Source organism: Taurulus bubalis (assembly GCF_910589615.1).
Source record: "Taurulus bubalis genome assembly, chromosome: 8".
Classification (NCBI taxonomy): Eukaryota; Metazoa; Chordata; class Actinopteri; order Perciformes; family Cottidae; genus Taurulus; species Taurulus bubalis.
The window spans coordinates 23,465,151-23,487,854 of NC_136596.1; the positions used below are offsets into that span (position 1 = coordinate 23,465,151).

At 40.2% G+C, this 22,704-nt stretch overlaps 1 protein-coding gene across 1 annotated transcript in view; it reads left to right on the forward strand.

Annotated features, from left to right (window-relative positions):
• The window catches only part of dmrt1 (doublesex and mab-3 related transcription factor 1), a gene marked incomplete at both ends in the record, with an annotated part of 28,593 nt that extends 7,035 nt beyond the window's left edge, over positions 1-21,558 (forward strand). Inside the window, 2 exons of the mRNA XM_079222961.1 lie at positions 5,283-5,466; positions 21,407-21,558. Of these exons, the coding sequence (XP_079079087.1) occupies positions 5,283-5,466; positions 21,407-21,558 (336 nt within the window). The remainder of the gene's footprint in view (positions 1-5,282; positions 5,467-21,406) is intronic.
• Between the last annotated feature and the right edge of the window lie 1,146 nt (positions 21,559-22,704).

Below are 22,704 nucleotides of genomic sequence, written 5' to 3' on the forward strand. Positions count from 1 at the left end.
TTTTTTTTACCTATAAATATCTATATATATATTTTTTTTTCTAAAATAAAATGATAATATATATAAACAAATATGCTAGGGTTGCAAGTAACAATTCTTATCACTACATTTTTCAAATAATTTACTTCCAGAACCCACATTTCTTCTTAGAATATAAAAGATATTCATTGAGGATTAGCAAGATAAATCAGCTCATTTGAGAAGCTGGCGCCACAATATATTTTGCATTTCTGCTTCATAAATTATTTTTCTTATCACATAAATTAATTCACTAATCATTTCAGCAGCAATTAAAGTATTTATTTATCCTGTTATAAAAAATAACAGACTTACAGAATACAAAAAGGAAGCCAATTTTATTTTGAATAAAAAAGGGAGGAAGCGTCACTTTTGACATGACAGTGATGTAACTGCTGCATGTGTAGTCAACCTTGTGGACATTAGAAGTTCATTTTCTTTACGTCTGGTAGTGATTCATAGTGTTTTTTTTATTTCTTTGTTTTCCTTCGAGATGGATGAGAGTGTCTCCTGTAATGTTGGCACTCACGGTATAACGTAGGACACATCGGGGAGACGGTACCCAGCGTCCCACCAGCACACCCTCATTTACCCATCTGGATATTCACACAGATTTATGCTCGAATGTATCTCTATTGTGTCAAACTGGGATGAGCTTGTGCGTGACGCAGATTAGAGCTATAACTCTCGAGGTGGATTGTTTTTTATGAACAACATTTGTCCACCCCTGCTCTCTCCTCTCCACCCGCTCTCCGTTCCCCCAATAGCAACATCTAGTTTTGGGGTCACTGCCTCCGCTAACCTGCCCGCGCACAGCATGAGAGCCTGAATTGCAAAGGTTAATGGTATTGTCTGTCGGCGGAGGAACAAACCGCTTCGCCTCAGCGCTCGAAGGGGAAAGTGAGCACATTAATGCTAATCAGTTAGCACTCTTTAGCATAATTTAGCCATCCTCCTCTGTGATTTATGATATTTTTAGTGAAGTTGTCAGGTTGAGAGGACGACGTGCTACGGTTATTCAAATTCAGGGACTACTTTATTTTTTATTTTTTTTAGCATCTAGAACTGATTATTTAAAGATGAGTTTCAATCGTGCCACAAACACACATTTCTAACTGGAAAGTGAAGTTTTTTTATTGCCTAAATTTGAATAATTATCACTCTTCTATGGGCCAAAAGAAAATATTTTTCTCCTCTGTCTCCTTTACCCGTCCTAAACCTCCACAATTCAATGGCATATACTCACATGTTGGCATCCCCAGTTGAAGTAATTATCCTTGAGTTACTCAATTTAGATTTTGTCTCCATATTTGCCGTCGACACTATCCGGAGAGCTGTGACGTCTTTCCTCATTGCCTTTCTGTTGATTGAGTTAGTTTCTGATGATGCCGCTCTTATCTCCGTCATAACATCTAACATCTGTTGAAACTGTAATTTTCATATTCTTTACGAGTATACAATATATAAGTTATTTTGCTCTTGAGCCTCATGCTGGCTTCTTTCAAAGGTCAATGATAGAGAGTATCATAATGGATGGTTATTTATGTAAATATATAGAGCTGTATTAATCTGCCATTATCTATTATTTTGCAAGTGCCTCTGCAACTCACCGCCATCGTGCGATTATATTCTTAACACTGAATTCCTAATTCATTGCTCGTTAGGTTGCTCATTTATTGACTTATGTACCACAAGTTGAACAGTTAATACAAATAAAACAAATGTAAAGAATGAAATGCAAACATTAGGTCCAAACATTATTCCGTACAAAGAACGACACGACACCGACTTCCTGCAAGATCTCAATTCATTGTTTCATTATCACGCTTTTGCACCAATTACATTTTGCAATTACAGTAGATGGTTTGCAGAAGATTTCAGTCAGTAGTTTGTTTTCTTCTGTCAACCTCTTTGAATCCGTCTGAATGTCATGAAAAATAAAATATACATTTCCTTTAAATCCTGACCAATCATTCTCATTTTAACAATCGGGATTATCGTAATAAAGTGATCTGTAGGTCTTGAGCTCTTCAGGCTACTAAATCAAAACCCACAAGGAAACACTGTGGTCTTTATCAGCGTAAGGCCATCTACCTCCTCTCCTCTGCTGTGCACTCAGTGGTGCTCGGCTGCCAGGTGGAGGATGACAATATAAGGGTGGTGAAGAGCTTCCAGACAGGAGATGGTGCCAGATAAGAAGACCGGCCCTCTCAGGGAGGTAAGGAAGCCCCCCCAGGAGTCTGCAGGTTAGCCCGCGAGAGTAGAGGAAGTCAATTAGTTTACCTTCTCATGTTCTGTGCCATGGAAATGCATTTTTGAAAGGTCTGAGCCTCGAATTTATGAAGTTTTTTCATCACGTCATCTATGCATCTGACAGCCAGACTGTTGCTATTGCAGGTCGCCTCTTAGAATGTATCTCAAGCTAAAAGTCATTCCTAAAGATGCAGATATGCTGTCAGATGCGCTGCGTCAGCCTCTCTGAACAACAACACTACACAAAATATAAGGTTCCACTTGGTTGTTGGGGTCACTGTTCAGTGGGATTTTAGAAACATAAGATTTCATTTTTCTTTTCTTTTTTAAAGCAACTGAACGGTGACTCCCAGGCAGCTCATGGTGTAGAAATGAAGCCTCTTAATCAATTGTATAAGGTCGAGAAGTAATCTGGAAGAAAACAAAAAGGCAATATGTCAACAACACGAAACAACATTACTGCGGAGCTCAAGTACTGAAAGGGCGTTATGTATTTTTTGTAGCATATCTGAAGTGATGAACACTCCCAGGAAACTGGTATTGGTTTGGCCTTTGGCTGTTGAGAGGAGGGAAGTAATAGACTCACTTTAGAGGTATTTACAGATAATTTTACCTGACTTGTTCAGTGTTGCTATAATTTACTGGGAAACCCATGACCCGCCTGAAAGGGGACAGTTCTGTATGGGAGGGTCTTGAAAGGGTCTTGAAGCTTCGATGCCCATAACCGTTAAAGCCTAAACCTATCAGCTGTTACAGTGGACGCACACACACACCCAAGATGTCAACAGTGGTGGAAGAAGTGCCTAAATCTTTTATCTTGTGCAATCTACAATTTTAATTAATTATATCAAGTTGACTGTGGCTCAAGGGGTTAGAGCGGTTCGTCCTTTAATCTCAAGGATTGGCGGTTTGATGCCTGTCTCCTACTGTCTGCATGTGGAAGTGTCCTTGAGCGAGACACTGAAACCTAAGTTGCAGCCGGACGCTTAACCAAGACTCATTTCAAACCGAATCCAAAGAGCTGAGCTCTCCGAGGGCCCTTAGACTTTTCCGAACACGAGACGGTCAGTCGCGTAAACTCTGCTTTGCCTTCGGACGCCATTGTTTGTTTACATTGTTGTTCCCGGAAGTTGATCGCTAGCGCCTCCCTTCCAGATGACATCATATGCAGGTCGGGAAAGACAATCTATGATTGTTCAGGGACCATCATGTAGTTTGACACGGGTATAATTGATGTCTTTTGAATGGTTAATGCTCGTATTGATGGATAGAAAAGGGGATAAGAATATGGATCGAATGGTTAGATAACTCTGCAAAACTACAAATTATTGTTAAAATAGTAATCACCCCACCATTGGGAAAGGTTTGGCAGCAAATTGTCAGTTTAAGCAAGTTACTCTGTGTGGATCTGCCTGCGACCGCTGGATGGGAACCTTTTCTAGAAGCAACTTTCACTGGGACAGTTTTGTTTGGCGCCGTGTGTGTCCTGCAAACCGTAAGCTTATAGTGCACTTTCAAGACTCCAGTCCAATCTCTATTGTATTTTTCACGGCCTAATACAAGAGCAGAGTGTAGCTTAAATAACAGTTTATAAAGCTGTCGCAGAGTTGATGGTGTGGACAATGCGGGTGACATATTACAGGCTGACAGAAATCAAATTCCATAAAAGTGAAATTGAAAAACCTTCGTGAGGCGGCCTTGCTGCTGAGTAGACAGCTCGTTTTAAAGTTTTCCGAGGGCTGGAGAAAGCCAGCGCTTCGTGTCGCAGCACATTTTTAGAACAAGCCACGGACGTGTGAACTCACACTACTAATTCTCTTGTCATATATTATTTTATCTCTGTATTTCTTCCTGAAGTGTTGCATGTGAAGATCTGATGGCTGATTTTGAGGATTGTACTGTCAAACATAAGTGAAGGGGGCCATTGAAGAATAGTGTTTATATTGTGTTTGTAAATTCTGGGGTTTATGTGGTTTGGTAATAAAAGAAGATGGGAAGAAAAAAATAGCCTTAGTTGCTCAGATTAAATCCTGATTTGGTCCTGGAAATAATAATAAAAAACAACTTAAAGGACAAAGTACCATATAAAGTCACAGACCCACTGCAGGAGTTGGAACTTGTTATATTTTGTTAACCTTTTAAAGCCAGAAGGCTTTAAACATTTTGCCTCCAGCATCCGTCACTCACTCATCTGCTGTCCACCTTCAGATGCTGTCTAAGCTGAAGCAAAGATGGCGTCACCTACGTCTAAGAAGCCACCATAGATGTTTAAAAGTATTTGCTAAAACCGCTGAATCTCTATTCAAAAGAAGGATGCCAGTGTTAGTAATGTTTGAATTGGTCCTTCTTGCTGAGCTTTGCTCTTTCCTTGATATTCTCCTCTGCTGTGATATCTTTGTGGCTCCTTTGGGACCACGATCATCACCTCATATGACCATGTGACACACACCAGCATCGATCTGATTTAACACAGCAGAGCTTCCCCTCAATGTCTTGAACAGAGAATGAAATGTTATTATGAATGTCATTTTCTTTAGATTTTGGACCGTTGATCAAATAAAACAAAACATTTGATGACATCACCTTGTGTTTTAGACATGATGTCACAATTGTCTGACATTTGTTGTGCTTAACAATTGTTTAATTGGTTGAGAAATACAGATTAGTTGAATTGTTAGTAGTAGTTTCAGTCGTGAAATAACCAAAGATTGAGTCACCAAAACCCAACCTGCGTGCGGAGCTTTGATTGGTCAGTCGGCGAGTTAATCTCTGATCTCGCACAGAACCTTCTCCGGAGCAGTCGCGGTGTTCAGCGATGGGTAGACCATGGCGATCTACCCAGTAAGAGGAGAACCTCCATCGTAGGACTGAAACCCCTGAAGTTACCTCGCTAACCCCAAATCCCTCTTCATACTACAGCACTTTAGGAATCTGATGATGAGGATGTCCATGAAATACTCGCTGCATATTGAGGCGAACGCTTCTCCTTTTGTGTGTCGTCTTGTATGAAGCAGATGCCTCATGCGGAGAGCCGCCTGTCCAGCCACAACATGTCCTCTCAGTACCGCATGCATTCCTACTACCCAGCAGCCACCTACCTGAGTCAAGGCCTGGGCTCCCCCAGCTGTGTGCCGCCCCTCTTCAGCCTGGACGACAACAACAACAACATCAACTGCTCTGAGGCCATGGCATCCTGTGAGTGACACACAGAAACACTCTCACACACACACACACACACACACACACACACACACACACACACACACACACACACACACACACACACACAGCTCAAGCACCATAAAGCTTTACCCAGACTTTATCAACTGTGTGGTTAAGTACATTCAAGGGAGGATTGCACTCAAGTCAAGAGCGCCATAAAATGTGCAAGATGAAATTCATCTATAGTGAAGCCTTTTCACTTTTACTATACTTACTTTTTTACTTCAAATGCACAACTGTGTGCAACGGCTCTGTCTCAAGTTGAATTCATATGTTGCATCAATTTCCACAACCAAGTTTATTTTGATCTTTTGGAGGACAGAGAATGTGAACATTGACACTCAGCCTTATCCACTAATTTGAAGCCGTCACAGAAAACGTAATACATTAGAAAACAACCACAAAACTGCCAAAGACCTGACAGTGCAGCTCTGTTTTTGTTGTTGTTGTTGTTGTTGTGTCTAAAGATGACGTAGATCTGATCTCAGATCTCTGGCACTCTGCACCAACCATCTGAGATTGGAATCTCAGCTGAGCACGGCTGCCTGGTCGCTGTGAATGGGGGTAAATCAGATTGTGCGCGTTGCTTAATTCGTTCAATAAAGTATTTGTGGAACTCTGCGAGGAATGTGCGTCAGTGCACGACGAGAGTGAGATAAGAGGGGAAGATCCTGCACATCGCAGAGACGCATACTGGGCTGGTTGGCATGCCGGTTCAAACTGAACAATACTGGGGATTATTCTGTATTATGTTTTAGTGCACCTCAGGAAGGATATATACATTTCAATTTGCAATTCTGTGGAGCACTTAATCTGTCCGTCTTTGGTGCATTCACTGGGTGCTTTTAGAGGCCCATTTCAAAAGTGTTGTCCATATTGTCACTCATGAATTGCAGACAGATATAGAGGGATCTCCCAGTCTCGTGTACAGTATGGTTTGAAAGTTCTGTGTAGTTTGTAGTTTGAAACGTGTCAAAATTGGCTAAAGAGGAAAAATATCTCCTGTTGCAAATCGCTGCATGCATGTTGCAGACTTTGTGCCACAGACTCCGGATCGTCAGGGAGTCAAACCGTGTGAGTGAGAAAGGTCTGTAGGTGATGCCGCCTTGTGACGGCTACTCAAAGTAAAAGGCACCAGTTTTAAAGGGACAGTGCGTGGGATATGGCGACATCTAGCGGTGAATAGCGCTCAGCTCACTTCTCCCTTTCCGAGACTGTAATGTGAGCCGCCGCTGGTCTCGCTCAGAGGTCCTCCTGACCACGATTAAACTGCTTTAGGACCAACGGAAGTCGGGCGGCTGGCGATGCGTTTTTTGCGCCCGTGTGGCTAACGTTTCACGAGCGCCTCGGAGAACTACGGTGGCCTTCAGGTTGCTCCAGCCCATGTTTGGTTTGTCTGTTCTCGACTGCTGTAGAAACATGGCGGTGCGACATGGAGGACTCTGTGAAGATACGAAGGGATCGTTCTCAGTAGTTCTTAGATGATTATACACTAATGAAAATGTAGTGATGAATTATATTCATATGAAGTAATTTTATTCATGCTAATACACACTGGCCCTTCAAACCCTAATTGTCTGGGGTTGTTATATTGATGTTGTTTTAATACTCAAATACATACAATACTATTTACGTAAGGTGATATATTTAAGATTCCAGTTTATGATGAATATTGATACTTTCTGTTTACCTTTTGGCGGTGTGTCGTTTTCGAGATATTTGAAGAAAACGGTTTCTTCGTTCAAAGATTGACCTTATTTACTGATTATGTACAGCATGCTTATATAAAGATCTATTGTGACCCTGTCATGTGATGGACAGAAGACGGGTCCCGTTTGTTTTCTACTCTGTTTGGAATTAACAGGTCATCATTGTAAATGAGAATTGGTTCTCAATTGATTTTACCTGGTTAAATAAAGGTCAAATAAAAACTGAGAGGGAAGAAAATTATCTTTTAAAGATGTTTCTTTAAAAACATGAATCAAAATGCCATCAAGCACAAAACTAGAACAAAAAGGTGATTTTCTTTTTGAGGAATTAAAAGATGAATTTGCTTTCTTAAAGAACAGTGGTTTTGTATATTATTATTCATTTATGAAGAACATAGGGGACGAGTGTCATGAGCACAACGTCAACATCCTTCCTTCAGTGAAACAGACTGCTGACACCACCAGCATCACAAACCTAAACACCCCCCGCATCTTCTGCATTTGTTCATGACTTTCACCTGTACGTTTCCTGTGAGGGTCTCCATGCCCCATTACAAGGTGACAACACTCTCCGCAGGTGGTCCCACGCCAAAACGCCAGAGAAACAAACCACCTAAATCAGTGTGTTTTTTTTCTTCTTCTGGCTTGTGAACCTTTCAGGGTTCTTACGGTCATAGAAAACCGGGAAAAATGGTTATTTCCAGGCCTGAAAAAGTCCTTGAAAAAAATTAAACCCCCAAAGTTTTGGAAAAGTCATGTAAATGTGTTATATTCATGTGTTCATGACGTTCATTTAAGCTGAGTTTTAAATAATTAATATGCTTTTAAAAGAAAGACGCTCAAAATATAAGCAGGCATGCATACAGGCGTCTATATAAATGTTTATTCTTTTAATCAAACTATTGTCTCTCATTCATTTGTGTCATTTAAGGTTTACTGTATGCTTTGGAATTCTCATTGTTAGTTTAAATTCTCACTTTTTCATGTTTACACCGAGATTTCACAAAATGTTTGGTCATGGAAATTTGGTTAAAAGCCATGGAAAAGTCATGGAAATCCATTGGTCCAAATGTGTATGAACCCTGTCTTTAAAAGGACACAATATTTACTTGCAACACCTCGTCAGCAGTTGCATAATTTTGTGACGTTGTATTCTAAATATATATCTTTTAATCTTTTCATTCGGAAATGTTTATAAAATATATAAAGAATAATCAGCAGGGAAAGAAACTCGGTAGTGAATGAAAAAAAAAGATGCTGCCCTTTTATTTTTAATGATGAACACGAGCAGGTCGCCTCCACAACGCTACTGAGTGAGTTACTGTGACCATCTTTGTTGTTTTTTGGCAATCAGCTTTTGTTCCTATCTGATTGAATATGACAGGACAGTGGTAAATAGTCTTAATTAAGTCTCTGTGGTGGATTGTCCCTCTTACTTTTTAAGTAAAACAGGTCAAAATGATTAACACAACATTGATAACAACTTGGAGATACTGCAGGATTAAAAAAAAAATTACTTTTTTCCATCATTTATATTTCATAAAAAGAAGGCACGCTGGAGAAAATAGTAGAACTATGTTTTCTGTTTTTACCTCCATGAGTATCTGAGAGGGTTATCTTTACTCTTCTTGCTGTACTTTGTCTAATACTGTAATAATGTAATCAGAAGTCGGGCCTTTTCCCGTAAAACAGCTTGTTATCCAGAGCTGACAGAGGAGGTTTGTTGGAGGTTTTTATTCAGCATTGTGTCGCCAAAGAGTCAGTCTAAACATTTGGTGTCTAATTGGTGCAACCACTATCTATTTCAGTGTGTGTGTGTGTGTGTGTGTGTGTGTGTGTGTGTGTGTGTGTGTGTGTGTGTGTGTGTGTGTGTGTGTGTGTGTGTCGTATCTGAACAGGAGGCTTCCACAGTCCTTCCCCTTGTCTGAAGAGTTTTGTGTGTGTGCCAGTCCTGGACTGTGTCCTTGATGTTGTTCCAATTGATATCTTATCAGCCGGGTTCAAATCACTCTGCAGGGTTATAAGCATGTTGTTCTTGTGAGCTTCACATAATGAACTCCTTTTCTGAACTAATGCGGCTGCAAAAAAAAGGCATTGTAGCTTTTCTACTTTTTATTTTGCTACTACTGAGTTATTATCTTCTGAATTGCTTTTATTCGATGCTTAATCGAACAAAAAGTACCACATATTCTTTGTTTTTAAAGATAAATAAAAAACCTTTGGGGTCGGACTTGGGCTGCAACTAACTGTCATTTTGTTTTCAATGAACTATTATTTTGTCAATTATTTATTTGATTAATCAAAAGTTCCCACAGCTCACAGTGATGTCTTGAAAATTAAACAGTCCGATACAGGAAGACATTTGAGAAGCTGTAACAATTTAGTTTTGGTAATTTTTTTGATTAATTAATTTTAAAATAGCTTCTGCTCATTATTTTAATCATCGACTAAGTGCCTAATTTTGAACTGTTTTAAAGACGCAATGACCAGTCAGTTAATTCACAAATTAATGGGCAGAGTTCTTGGTAATGAAAAGTTGCAGCCCAGTTTCCAAAGTAAGAAGAGTAACATAATATCCAGAATGCATCGTGGTTGTTGATTAATCTATCATTTGCGCCACACCTCCTTTCAATCGGTGAATTGTTCGGCTTGGACCGAACATGTCGTAAACCTCCGGCTCGTCCATGAGGAGGAGATCGCCGTGAGCCCTGAGCCTACCTGCCCTCCCCTTCTACCTGGCTGCCAAACAGCGGCCCGTCAGATTTATCTCCCTCCCAGGATACGGCTAATCAGTTGGCCAAATACAGAGATCCAAATAACCTTCAGGAGTGCCACGCTGTCCTTTCCCCTCCTCCTCCTCCTCCTCCCCCCCGCAGTCCCCCGCTGTCTCCGCAAAATTGCCTTCTGGAGTTAGTGAGCGGGAACAGTTAAGATTTACAAACAATGATGAAGCTTGTCATGCGTCTTTCTCCATCCGTCACGGCGGGCCGGGCGGAGCTGTGGGTAGAGCCGTCCCGGTGTTCTTCATAAAAGCCAGCCCGCTGTGAAATACGCCCCCGGCCGGCCTGTTTACTGCCCCGCGCCCGTCAGCAGCCCCGCCGCCGTAAATCGCAGAGCGGGGAGGTGACAGCGCAGTCCATCAAACTCCCCGCCCCACCTCGCTGCCTTCCCAACATCTCCCCCCTTTCTCCTCCACATATATATATATATATATATATATATATACACACACGGAGACACACACACGCTGTTTCTCCACTAACACCCGCCCCTCACTTGTTCACCAGGAGGCTCAGATGAGCTGCCCTGAAAGAGTTATGGCGGTTTCAGTCTCTCTCTCTTTCGTGTCCTTGTCGAGATTTCAAAATTCAAAACGGCTCAAAGTTTGTCCGCACAGCAACTTTCCTTTTCACGTACTTCTTCTTCTTCTTATATTTTTTTCAGAGAACAAGATTTATACCAAACCTATACCTCAAACATCGAGCGCCGCTGCCTTGGCTCCACGTTGGTCTGTTTTGTTATATCGGTGTCAGCGCGGCGCGTACAGTAATTTAAATGCAAATCAGATTGTTGAGGTATTGCAGATGTTAATCCTGCTAATCGATAGACCTGTGTGAGCCCATTAAGTTAGAAATCCATTACTATCTTTCTAGATGATATTCTATTGATTTCTTTCTTGCTTCAATCTATACTGTACTGTACACCAAAGTGAGTTACTGCGTATAAAGTCTGTCGTTTCGGGTTCTCCACCTCTTCTGGGAGAAAGAGAGAGATTGCCGTCACTAAGTTTCTTTGTTTCGTGTGTAAAATGGCATTAACCTGCTTTCGGATCAGATTACTACACACACACACACACACACGCACACGCACACGCACACACACGCACACACACGCACACACACACGTTAACAGTTAAGTCCCTTTACACACATAAACACACTGCATGTACTTGAACACACACACTCAAGGCCACACTCATTCTGGAGATGTCTAAAAGGCCTCTCACTCTTTTGGATTTATTAAACCCGAAACAAATCGGTACTTCTACCTCAAGAGGTGACCTTTTCTAAGGAAGTGCTGTTTCATGTCGTGTAGCGGCAAGAGTTCATTTCCTCTGGTCACCGACAGGCTGAACATCAGTCACCTCCCTACATGCAGTCTGTGTTGGGAGGAAAGAAGACTGTTGGTTTTCTCAGCAATCTCTGCAACTTAATACAGTGTTTTATTACTCATACCGTAACGTTGTGGTATCTCAAGTATAAGAAAACCTAGTAGTTTAGTTCAGATTCAAACACATTAATGTGAATTCTATAGAGACAATGACAATCTTTTGAATCCTAAATAATCCCTGTGTTCATTGGGATTCATGTGGCAGTCCCTACATGAATGTGTTTTTATTATACTAGTAATATTTTTGAGATTTCTGCTCTGTTGACGTTGAAACAGAAATGCTGTTGTGCACTAATCCACTGGTTCTCTCCCTTTCGCATAAGAGATTTATCAAACGATTCATATTCATTACAATTTATAATCAATGTTCTTTTGATTTTCAGCTGGGACAAAATGTGCCGCTGAAAAATGACAAGTTCTCATGTGCATGAGAAAGATGAGACAATGTGGCGGATGAACAGATTTAAGTTTTTCGTACTTTATATCACTTTTTTTGTATCAATTTCTCAGATAAAGTTCAGTAAACAAACCAAAAGCCTTTAAGATAAGATTTATCTCGTCGGCTAATAACCCCTAATGAAATATCCCCGACATATGAATGCATTTAGTTTGAGGCAATGACTTGATTCAACCTGTAAATAAGAGCCAGCAGCAGAGAAAGTGACCCTGCTGGGGGCCCGTCGGCCCCCGAGGGGCCTCATTGAACGTGTGGCTGATTGAGTGTCTCTCCTAGCTCTCGGTTACAGTGGAAAAGTCCTGTGTGGCCCTTCAGATCTTCCCCTGCTGTGCTGCTAAGTGCCCTGAAAGCCTCCGGGGCCCGTGGATGGGCTAAATACCAGTGTACTTGTCTGCTCAGGGCACAAGCACCGTTGTAATGTGTTGTACAACACCACCATTAACCGGGCCTGGGGCTGTACAGACATTAAATGGCCGGGGCTGTGTAGTTTATGTCCTCTTCTCTCTCTCTCTCTCTCTCTCTCTCTCTCTCTCTCTCTCTCTCTCTCTCTCTCTCTCTCTCTGTCTCTCTCCCTCTCTCTCTCATACTGTCCAGCTGTGAGGGACCTGAAAGGAAATGAAACGTGATTCTATTAACTTCTGTTTTATCGTACAGAGAGGTAAAGTCCCTCCCCCTTCTTTATTTTGCAAAAACTTGTCCAGCGTAATTGACGTTGAGGGGCAAATATTCATTTAAAATCCCGTTTGAATTGTTCCATTAATTACACATCGATTTGCCGATTTAAAAGGAAAAATTTGCACGGAAAGAAAGTCCTAGTTTTTTCGTAGATTTGGGTAACATTTGTGTTTGTGTGAAACTGCTCGTCAACTACATGATATCTCATCACCAACACGGCGGTTTCCTTAGCTAAGCCAGGTAACTTTAGCTCTGTTCCACATACAAACACATAAAACAGCTGACGTGTTTAGAATAGAAGAACAAGAACGTTGTTGGAGTGAGTACGTCCTGGTGCAAAACACCCAGGCGTCAAAGCTTCAGCGAGAGACGTCTCCGTGTCTGTGTAGTCTTTCTCATTCACATATTTCACCGTCTTACACACAGTTTTACGATAAAATGTGACTTTCTTCACGTGCAAAAGTATCTTTTAAATTGACAAACATCATATTTGTATTTCATGGCACAATTGAGACGGGATTAAGAAATTATTCTCGCCGTATTTCTTCCCCAAATAAGGTCCCACCGTGGTCCACTAGAAAGCAGAAAGGGGCGGGACTTAGCCTGCTGTAGGCAATATACCAAACATAGTTATATGTTCATAGGTATATGTATGTTTGTTTACATAAGTAAATAATATATAACTTTTTGGGCTACAGTCAAGATCTGCAGACATTACTTCAAGCAAAAACCTTCCTATTTATATATATATATATATATATATATATTGTGGCTTACAGGTGACTGTATAGTATATATACATACATACATATAAAAAAGGCTAGAATTAATATTAAAGAAAAGACAGTAAAGAACAGGGCTTTTTTTTAATTAAGATGAAATGTTAATTAAATAAAAATTAAATGCAATTGCTTCCCAACAACTAATATGGGAAGAAAGATAACTAGTTCAACTGTAATATGTTATTTTACTTGGTTGAGAAAGAAAATGTAAATTTTAGATTACTTGGAGTAACAGCTTAACTAACTGGAGGTCTGCCTGGGGTTTGTGCTCCACCGTTGACGAATGAATTACTTACTAACATTTAAAAACACTTCCCAGATTCAGCAGGTTTACTGCAGAGTATCTGATCTGTATGTAAAATGTGTTGTTTTCCTGATGTCTGTTTGGGACAAACTCGGCCAGTTACGGTGCTTTCCTCCCTAGTCGTGCTCTCGCAGTCACTTTCCTTGCTTTGCTTTGAGCGGCGGCTCGGCGCCGGAGTGACGGATGGCGTCGCCTTGGCAGCTCTCTGAAACAGCCCAACGCCTCGGATAAACACACACGGCAGCTTTAGCGCCCCGCGGGACGCGTCCTTCTTTCCATAGCAATATATTTCACTCCTCCTGTGTCCTTTGCTTTGGCATTTTTCTTACCCTGTCGACTCGCAATGACTCTCCGGTTCAAAACGTAATGATAGGAAAGTCCCGCACGTATCGATCGGGCCGCCTCGGCTCATTATTGCATATCCATAACTTTTCGACGAGGCGCGTCGAGAAGCCCGGGCGCTGGACTGACAGGCCATTTTGTGAGTTGATGGGGCACAGTAGCCGAAATGGAGATTTAGCATTGAGACGGGGGCCGTGTCACGCCTCCCCGGCAGTCATCTTCATCGGGGACAGATTGGTTAACAATGCAGGAGCAAAGGTTCCTCTCTGCTTAATTAGCCTTTGACCCCGACACCGACGCCTTCTGTCAGCCCCGCGTCGGCCCGCCGCTCTCGTCGGCTCCACGGCAAACCAATAATGAGCGTTTAAGTGTTTTCTGACCCCCTCGTAACAGACTGCATCGCTCTGAGCAATTGTCTCCACGGATCTTCATTTGGGCGATGAAAGAATGAGAAATATGCGGAAGATTTAACTGTCAAACAAACAGTGAAATGAGGAGTCCTTACACACGACAATGCAAATGCTATTATTTGTCTGTTTGTTTAGTCCTCCGATTAAAGTGTTTGATGTTGCTTGAAATTAGCAAGACGTTCAGGCTTCACTGCCACTGCAGGCCGACGGTTAGAGCACTGTTGCGTTTGCTTTACCGGCGGCAGCAATATTATATATATATATATGTATATATATATATATATATATATATATATATATATATATATATATATATATATATATATATATATATATGTGTGTATGTGTGTGTGTGTGTGTGTGAAGCAACTTTTCTTCTTGAGAAAAATCTCATTTGGTTCGATCCACTGAGGGTTTTACGAACCTCCCAAATGCATTTTTCACTCTTTATATATAAATATATATATATATATGTATATATATATATATATATATATATATATATATATATATATATATATATATATATATATATATATATATATATACATATATATATATATATATGGGAGGTTCGTAAAACCCTCAGTGGATCGAACCAAATGAGATTTTTCTCAAGAAGAAAAGTTGCTTCACATTGAAAATACCAGATTGGAAGATAATTTCCTTTAAATAACAGATCATATATTTTAAGAAATGCAACTGTGTCTCTTTGACGATTGGTTTATGCACATTTAGAAATTAAGTTATGCTCAAATTACATTTTAAACCAACTAGGGATGTCAAAGGTGGTCCCTTTGGTCCCCGTGTGCAGATATTCATGGTACCCAGAGGATGTACTGTCCTGACTTTGATGATCTCGTCTCTTTAACACTAACAGCAAGTTTAAATGTTCACTTGTCCAGAGAACTAGCTCAACATGGAGTCATGGTGGACATTCGTGGTTCAGGGTGAAACATCTCCACAGCTGTTGGATGCATATTGTGCATTTATTAGGTCCTTTATTTACCGTTTTATTTATCTAAAAGTTGGATTTCTTTACACTGAATATCACCAGTAAAATGAGGAAATTATTTTAATGACTATGATAAAACTGCAAAATAGTGAGACTGAACATGTCGGCAAAACTAAATTAAATTGGTTCTCGTGTAGCAACTAAAATATAAGACAAAAAAGCACTTGTTCTAAGATCAGGAAATGATTATTGTTTTCGTTAAATATTGACAAAAGACTATTTTTACTTTGTTTTTGTAGCTTAAAACCAAAACCAAAAGCATCTGACTAAAGTGTGGCACAAACTAAAACCATGGACGTTGTCTCTTTTTTTGCAAATCATTGTAGTATAAACATACTTTCTGGGTGCAGCTTGTGCTTAGTTAATGTAGTGCCCATACGATAGCAGAAATGTGTAGGAAACAACTGATACCTCCTCTTTTTCGGTATTTGATGCGACTTCATGCTGGAGGCGGACATCGGCGACATCGTAGAAGGACTCGCAGAATTGGGAGTCGGTGATGAGCAGTGATTTGAAACTGAGGGTGAAGGTCTGCGGGTGTGAACATCAGCTGAGTGGCAGCAGCCTCCACTGTTCAGTGCTCAGTATTTAAAGCCTGTCTGCTCTTTGACAGAGTTTTCTGGGCCATTAAGTCCTGCCGCCGGCCCGATGATGAGCAGCCAGACGCCCATATGGTTTCTGCGAGGGGAGCGTCCTCAGATGGACACCCGTGGGGGCCCTCTCACTCTGGATCGGGGCGATTTCTTTTTTTCTTCTTTGACACAGCTCGTATCATTTTAATGGGAGCCATTTAATCCCAGGCCAACCTTGTCATGTGACAGGCCACTCTTCATTCTGAAGATTGAATTTGGGTTCCCGTGATGATAGCCTCCACTAAGTGCTCTGGTCCCCGGACAGCACTGGCGAATTATCACTGATTGTTTTTTTTTGGGGGGTGGGTTGGGGGGTGTTTGGTAAATTGCTGGTTGTGCATTGGATATTGTCACACTGAGTAAATTGCAGACTGTGAGACTCACAAAGCTGCAGAAAAGGCTCGTAAATGGACCTTCAGTTAAGATTTCGTTGTCAAACTTTCACCCTTTTAATCTGGTTTAACGTGCTTCAAGTGTGTCATAATTCATTTAAGATGCTTTTAAGTGAATGAGACTGACTGGATTTCATTCACTTGAAATTACTCTTAAATTGCCAATTTAATTATTATGTTTCATACACTAAATGGAAAAAGGTAAACGGACACCTGAGCATTATACCTGTATGATATCGTTAAATATATATTTACTAATCTGCAGCTTTAAAGTCTTTTTTGCATCTTTTGTCTTTTTTTGGGTACGTCCAGATTGGTGGTCAAAGGTCACTGAGATTGTTGGCAATAATTCAAGAATTCATATGCTAGTTATGACAAACAGGATAAAACAATGACATTTGACATGGACATCTATCTACATGTCTAACAACCGCAAGACAATCATTTTACTTTCTGTTTCATTTCCTTCAAATTTTATATCCTTTGGTTTCAGACTGTGACGTTTTTTTAATGGATTTAAAAATGTTCTGCCCTTTTCACGATCAAACTAAACATTTATTAACTGAGAGGATAATATGCAAATTAATGAAAATAATCAATTGTTAGTTGTAGCCCTAAAATGAGTTGAATGAAAATAAATAATTTTATATAATAATATATAATTTTGAATTTACTTGAATTTTTACAAGTAAATAGAAGTCATATCAATGCAATTGTTCTTCTAGCAACTTCAGTAACTCACGTCTCTTACAGTTTAATGCAGAATTGTGTGTGTGTGTGTGTGTGTGTGTGTGTGTGTGTGTGTGTGTACAGGCCTGTGTGTGTGTGTGTTTACTTAAGTGTTATCTACCCCTATGACCCTTGTGTACGGTGGATGAGTGTAGAGTATGAAACCCTCAGAGGGAGCTTATCCCCGCTGCATCAGACTGAATTACCGTCTCTCCTCTCACATCTGGGCTTTTGTTCCCGTCTTTGGCAGCAGCAGAAATGATTGCGCCTTCATTCACTCCCTCCCTCCCTCCTCTTAACAGGACAAGTGGGAGGTTAAAAAAAGCTTCCTTTTGTTATTCCACACAAAGACTGTTTAATAGTTTGGAAATCTTATATAGAGTGCTGAGTGACTGGGAAAAGGGCAAAAGTTCACGCAGCAGAATAAACTCTCTTTCAACATCACCAGCAGGTTAAGTTTGTCTCGTTACAAGCTTCTTCCTTTCTTTCTACGCAGTCTGAACCAACCAACAGGCTCTGTATTACACACGGGGAGTTATTACCACTCACTGCTTTATTATACACAGAGCAGAAATGTGTTACAACAGCTGTCAATGCAAAGATACTCTTATAATTCAGCCTGTACTCTCCAGAATGTGGGTTCTGGTCGTTGTTAGGTGTCCAAAAAACGTTAAAAAAGTCGACAACTTCTAACTATTAGTGTGACCGGTCTGCCGGGGCTTTGACATTACTGCTTTACTTTGGTTTGAAGTGTTTAGTACTTGTACTTTACTCAAGTATTTCCATTGTACACTACTTTATACTTTGACCTCACTGCATTTCAGAGTCAAAGTCATTTCCTCTCCGGGGGATAGTGGCAGCAAAGAACTTACGTTGGTAATCTTCGGAAGTCATCACACTCGTAGCCACGATGCAAAAAGTTACTTTATAATTTAACCGTATGGCAGCCAGCCCTGTTTTCCCCAAATCCGAATGGTTAATATACCGATACTACATTCTGATTATCTCCTCAACCACAAGGCCTATTTGAATAATGTAAAAGGGTATGATGTAGAGAAAACCCTTGGGAACGTAGATACTACGTCATATATGTGTTACTGGTATATTGTTTTATGATAGTGCACAGAAAAAGAAAAACTATATTTGCTATATTTAAATTTAATATATAACATAGCTCTCTATGTGTTAAGAGTATCTGTGCGACGTTTGGCTTTGATTGAGCGAAGTTAAATATTTTTTAATAATTAACAGCGTTGATGGTTTTCTTCAGGTTGTTGAACACAACTTAGACAAAGCCGATTAATTCATTTGTCTTTGAACAGAAAATTCATTAAGAAAAAAGAAGTGATCGATTTAAGGTTTTTTTTCATGCAAAAATGGCAATCATTATGTGGCTGCTTTTCTTTATTTCATACCATTGTACATCTTATATTTTTTTGGGGACCAAACAAGCAATTTTAAAACCTCACTTATAGATGTGAAAACTCTGTTTTCTGACATTTTATCTTCACGGAACAATGAATGAATAAATCAAAGAAATGATCCAAAATGGAGTTGACAATAAGAGTAACGTGTATATTGTTCAATCAGCAGCCACAGGGCCCTGAACAGGTGCTCGACGTCTCTCTGGTGTTTCAGCAACATTAATCTGTATTAAACAGGAGAGCCGAGGACAGTCGGACGCAGCGGAGAACATGCGTACAAAGCGGTGCGTCGTGATTTAACATCTCCGGTGAAACCAACGCGTCCAGTTGCTTCCAGCCTTTAATTACACGTCATAGATTTCCTGCTGATGAACAGGCAGAGAATTAACAGTGAACGAGGCTAATTCCCAGCTGCTGCGCTCCTCCACCCACATGCTGTTATTGCTGTACAAGTAGGCCGCTGAGAGCCGGCTGCACTTAGCTACACAAACATCAGTATTAACGATCGGGCTGCCAGTTTGGAATTGGTGACAAACTGCAGACGGGCAGAAATTGGAGTCCGAAACCAATCGGGAAGTTAATGAGGAGAAAAATTACTCCTCTGTTCCCCCTCCCGCCGCCGCTGAGGAGGAGAGAGAGGGAGAGATGGTGGAGCTGAGGGATGAGGAGGCGGATCAAGAAGTCAGAGGATTCTGGGAAAACACCGGACATCAGCTTTTGTTAACGCTATCGCGATCAGGAGGTTATGAACATGTATCTGTGAAGGTCCGAGGATCAATTTAGATCGCATTTAGACATTTTTGTGTATCATTTGTTAATGTTCAGTCACATATATTTAAAAAACAATCAAATATACATTGTTTTAATGTTTTTTTGTGAGATAATACACCTTAAAACGCAGTTTTCTTATATATCTACTACATTTCTTTCATGGGTCAGATCACCTTTTGAGAACTATTTCTTTCTCTCATCATCAGGGCTGTTGTTTTCAAGATTGATTCATCTGCAGATCATTTTCTTGATTCATCGATTAATCATTTGATCTATTCAATGTTCGAAAACAGTGGAAAAAAAATACATCACAATTTGTCAAGGCCTTTTTTTCAGTTTGTTGAACAACAATCCCAAAACCCCCAAAAAGGTACATTTTTCAATGATATGACACAGAAACAATTTAATTAAAGTTACTTCCTAAACACTGTTTTGGTCCTGGCCACAATTAGTTTTTAGCAAAGTATTTAAATCTAGTATCAAATGTGTTTGTGTATTCTTGTTTTCTTATTTATTGGTCAGATAATTACTGATTTTAAATAACACATTAGCATAATATATATGTATTTCCGTGAGGCAAAGTTCTTATACTGCTGCTTGTGTTCAGACAATATTAAACATTTGAGAACTTTGGCTTCTTTTGATAAATGAAATTAGAATTTATCATAAAAATAAGCCTTTATTCTTCAATGTAAGGAATCAGTAAAATATTGTTTTGGTATTGAAACAGAATCTTATGTTTCATTCTGGCAGCAACATGAGAAAAAAGTCAAATATTACGTGAATAATAAAAGCATTCTTTGAAAAATAATTGCTAGATTAAACAAATTTATCGCGTACAATAACAATTAAGAAATACTGGAAAATAAAGTGAGATAAAGAGATAAGTTGATTCATTGACAATCAATCCACAGACAATAATTGACAGTCAATTACCATTTTTCAAGCAATAAGAACCCAACAATCAATAGTTTCAGATCCTCAAACGTGACGATTCGCTGCTTTTCTGTTTATCTCACCACTTTCTTGCATTACTGTTTGGTCTTTAATCATTAGTTGCAGCGCTGGTAGAAGAATACCCGTCCCATGGGGGACCGGGAGCACCACGAGACGTCTTAGTTAGCACCTATGGGTGCTTTCACACCTAACCGGTCTGGTTTGGTTAAAACAAACTCATTAAAAAGAAAGCGATGCGAGTCCACGGCGGTTATTGAACGTTACATGTGGATGCCTGTACAAACAGAGTAGAAGGCTGTTAAGCAGCCTGATGTCTTCACAGTCTTATTAGTGTGTGCAGCGGCTGTGGGCGAGAATGAAAATGCTTGGGTGCACACACACACACACACACACACACTTTTTGTTTTGTGTTCAGTGTCGTCCCTTTTTGCTGACTGATTCAATTTGCTATAAATCGCGAAGAATCATTTAACCGTGCGGCCGTATTTATATCAGGTGAAGCCGGAGAGGAGCAATCATTCTGCAGCGCCGACGATACGACTTCTCTCTGTCTCACTCTAGTATTTCTCCTCTCCTTCTTATTTACTCGCCTTCGAATACGAAGACATCTTTTATTTGACGTGTGCTGCTGTGCTTCCTGAGGCAATATGAATTCATCATATTAATGACTTTGAGGAGTATCCAAGAAAAGAAGATTTGTTGCTCGATACCTGAAAGGGAAATGAGAGATTTGAGTTTACATAGAAATAGTTTACCGTAGTGTTTTTGCATGATTAAGAAGTAAATATTATCCTGGTCGTGGTATTTTAGCCAGAGATATTTCATAACGGCCCAGTTTGTGTTAAAAATCGTTGCTAAAATCATTGCTCTCGCATGGGGGACTTCCTGAGTCCATTTACATCTTTCCACTTCCTGTATCTGGTGGGATTCACCGTCGCCACGCAGAAAGGAGTGCAATCATCTCATCCCTCTGTTGCAGGAGGAACCCTAACCCATTTCTTGAAAGAGACATTGCTGTTTTTTGTGGCTTTCATCCCCACAAAAGCCGTATAGATGTAGTCCAATAATAATGTAGAGGAGGCAGACATCTCCAAAACTCTGCAACCGACCTCTGATCGAGGTTCTCTTGTCTCGCCCCCTGCAGCCTTCTCCCCCATCAGCACCGCCACCGGCCACGACTCCACCATGACCTGCAGGTCCATCATGGGCAACTCGGACGTCATCGAGTGCGACGCCGGCGGCGAGGCGCCCAACTTCACCGTGGGCTCCATCATCGATGGCGACGGCACCAAATAATACGAAGCTAAGGAAGATAAACTTGATGTTCTCGCGAAACCATTTCAGTGTTGCTGCAGGTTTCTCTGTTTCTGTCCGGGGGGCACGATGACGTACATTCCTTATTGTGGTTAATTGTTGTTTAGCGGTTACATTTTCTTGTGTTGAGGCCAGTTCAGTAGCATACAAAGGTCTCAGAAAGACAAAATTAAATAAAAATACATGTTCAAGTTCGCAAATAACAACATGCACATACTGGAGAAACACTCTCCAGACTTTAAAGATGACTAAACTGTACCATAAATAAGTCTCTTGATTATTAGTCGTCATATTGGGACCAAATTATTCAAACTAGATGGTGACCGGCTGTGTATTTGTAAAGTTGTACACTAGTTTTTCCGGCAGTGTTTTCTTTTTTTTTAATTATCCAAACGATAAAGTGACACAACATTCAGAATAATAATATTAAAATCCTTCCTCGCTCACAGTGCTGTTGACCAGTGCAGTTTTCCAACAGCATGTTTAGTTGGATATTAGTGGACGATCTTTGGAGTGTTCGCTAAGATATCTTTTTTAACTGAAAAACTGGAATCACTGTTACATCTCAAGCACTTATTTAGAAAATGTCGAAATGGAAAATGGAGCGAGTGCGTCTCCTATAGTTTCTTAGTTTGCATGCGATGCATGAAACATACATGTATTGTTAGTTTTTATTAGTTTAATGTGTAAAGTTTTTAACCAGTTTTGTGCTCCAGTAGACAAAGTTGAGCCCGTCCTTCCCGGGAAACGCTGATTATGTGATTTGCAGGTCAAAAGATGTCGAGGTGGAATAGGAACGTAACCACACCCACCAGTGATGTCACGGTGTCCTGACACCCTGGAGTACATTTACACCTCACTGTTCAAGCTGAGAAGTTAAACCACTGCAGGTCAGCAAAACAAAGTTCCATATAGTAGTTGTTTCAACAGACTTTAGATGTTACAAGACACTGTAACTTATCTTATAAATATATGAATATTACAATTAAGGTTTTGTAGAAACTATTGCCCAACAGATACTGTACCTTGGAGGCTGAAATATTGATATTTTAGAGTTTAAAAACTAGATGGTTTACTAAAATAGACCATTTTTAGATCATTTTTGTTTGGGATTCCTTAAATTAGTTT